At 48.4% G+C, this 1871-nt stretch overlaps 1 protein-coding gene across 1 annotated transcript; it reads right to left on the minus strand.

The window, feature by feature from the left end:
- Positions 1 to 600: 600 nt before the first annotated feature.
- DEU56DRAFT_731602 (uncharacterized protein) lies at positions 601 to 1167 on the minus strand (the record flags this gene model as incomplete). The annotated part of the gene is made up of 1 exon (XM_041348224.1): positions 601 to 1167. A coding segment is annotated over one exon (567 nt), but the record flags the coding sequence as incomplete, so codon positions are not given.
- Between the last annotated feature and the right edge of the window lie 704 nt (positions 1168 to 1871).

Consider the following 1871-nt stretch of genomic DNA (forward strand, 5'->3'; position numbering starts at 1 on the left):
CGGTCCGAAGTATGTTATCGTAACAGACTCGGCATCGTGCAAGAGTCGTAAAGGGTAATATGGTGGAACTATCGCGTTTGATGGGAGTATCAGTGAGAGCAGGCTGTGATAGTATCGGCTCTGCAGGAGGGATGACAGTCTCGTCATCTGAGGAACTATCACATTGGAGATTGATAGGGGTAGCGGTGTTAGGGGTAGCCGGTTGCGAATTCTGCGCGTCAACGTGTACTGGTATTACAACTACATCTACATCTACAGTCCCATCAGATGTGGCAGGGTCCCGGATCATGGATATATAGAGTAAAATATGTATGTATGGGTATAGTTTATGTAACGGCGAAAAGCCGGACCGCGCTTACAGGTGTATGTATGTACGCAGAATGATGAGAAAGAAGAAAAAAAAACACAAATGACTCGATGAGGTTTATATAGAGAATGAAACTCAGTCCGGAAGTATCCGCAAAATTTCCAGCAGAATGGCGTGGTTACTAGTGAACGTACAAATAAACAACAACATATGGCTATGATCGTGAGGGAATTTTAGGTACCGTAAAAGCATACTATGGCTGTGTTCAGTCCTATTCATTTATTGTGAGACCGTTATAACATGTGGAAACAGCGGGAGGAACACACCTGACACAAAGACACGGCAACAATGTGCTGTGTAGAGAAGTTCCATCGTGCGAAATGCGACACTACCCAGTCAGGCATGACAGTTTCGAGATGGTCCGCAAGCGCTGAGGAATATAAACGAGCTGGGAAGTGAGGATAGTGGCGGAAAGGGTCAGGGCGAGAGTATTGAGGGAGGTGACGTTGCACGGCGAAGCCCACTACTCCCTTCATCTCGAAAATGTACTTGATGATTCCCGGTGTCGGTTGCACATTCTTGATACCACCAGGGTAATAGAGGACCAGGCTGTTGCCCACATGGGTGGAGTCACGGGTATAAATGGATCCCTCGTGAAGTGTGCGAGCATGCAAGACTGCCCGCCGAACTTGGATGAGTCGGTGGAGGTCCTCTGGAATAACTTGTTGCGGTGTAGGTGAGTGATCTGTGGGCACAGAAATAGGATTGGCGTCGATTGAGGGAGACACAAGTCTGTCAAATAGAGACTTCACCTCCCTAAACACAGGAGGACAAGAAGGTCGGTTCAGCCAGTATTTGAGCTTTGCAGCCTTGATGTATGAGTGAAGGAGAGTTGATTCTTGCTGACCTGCGTGAGCCAGCGTAAGAGAATCATTATTGACACAAAAGTTGAAATCGTACTGAAAATGTGATTGTTGGGCAACCGCTGCAGCTGCCCGATGAGACGCTCATATGGGAAGCACCACCATGACCTTATGGGCCCGAAGAGCTGCAGGTAGTCCCAGACATGCAACGCCATATGACCATTCGTGTGATTGGGTGCATGTGGAAGTAATACCTGCAAGTCCCTCATCCAGTCGACAATGTATCCACGGTATGCTTCTGCTCGAGCCGTGGTCATGGATCGTTGACATACAATGTGGACGGCAGATACGAGGGCCATCGTATGATCAAGGATGGCACGACGACTGGCTGCGATTTCCGGGGTGCGATGAGTAGATCCCTCACCCCATAAGCTAACCAGAGCTATGGGTAAGTATACTGTCGTTAATGTGCGCCATTCATCGGCCTTCACAGTCCCAGCTTTCGTTTCCCCGAAGTTATAGGGGACTGATCTTAAGGAGGATGGCGTATCTGTCGTCCTAATGACATCAGTAATACGTTGCATGACTTCCGGGGTACCAATGCGCGATTTGGACAGCCCAGGAGCGAAAGGTTGGGTTTGACGCTAGAGCGGCGGCTTAAGAGGGTACAATAACACCAATAAAATAAAATACTTACCCAA

The sequence above is a fragment of the Suillus clintonianus genome (genome assembly GCF_016758775.1).
Source record: "Suillus clintonianus strain FC179 chromosome Unknown DEU56scaffold_16, whole genome shotgun sequence".
Classification (NCBI taxonomy): Eukaryota; Fungi; Basidiomycota; class Agaricomycetes; order Boletales; family Suillaceae; genus Suillus; species Suillus clintonianus.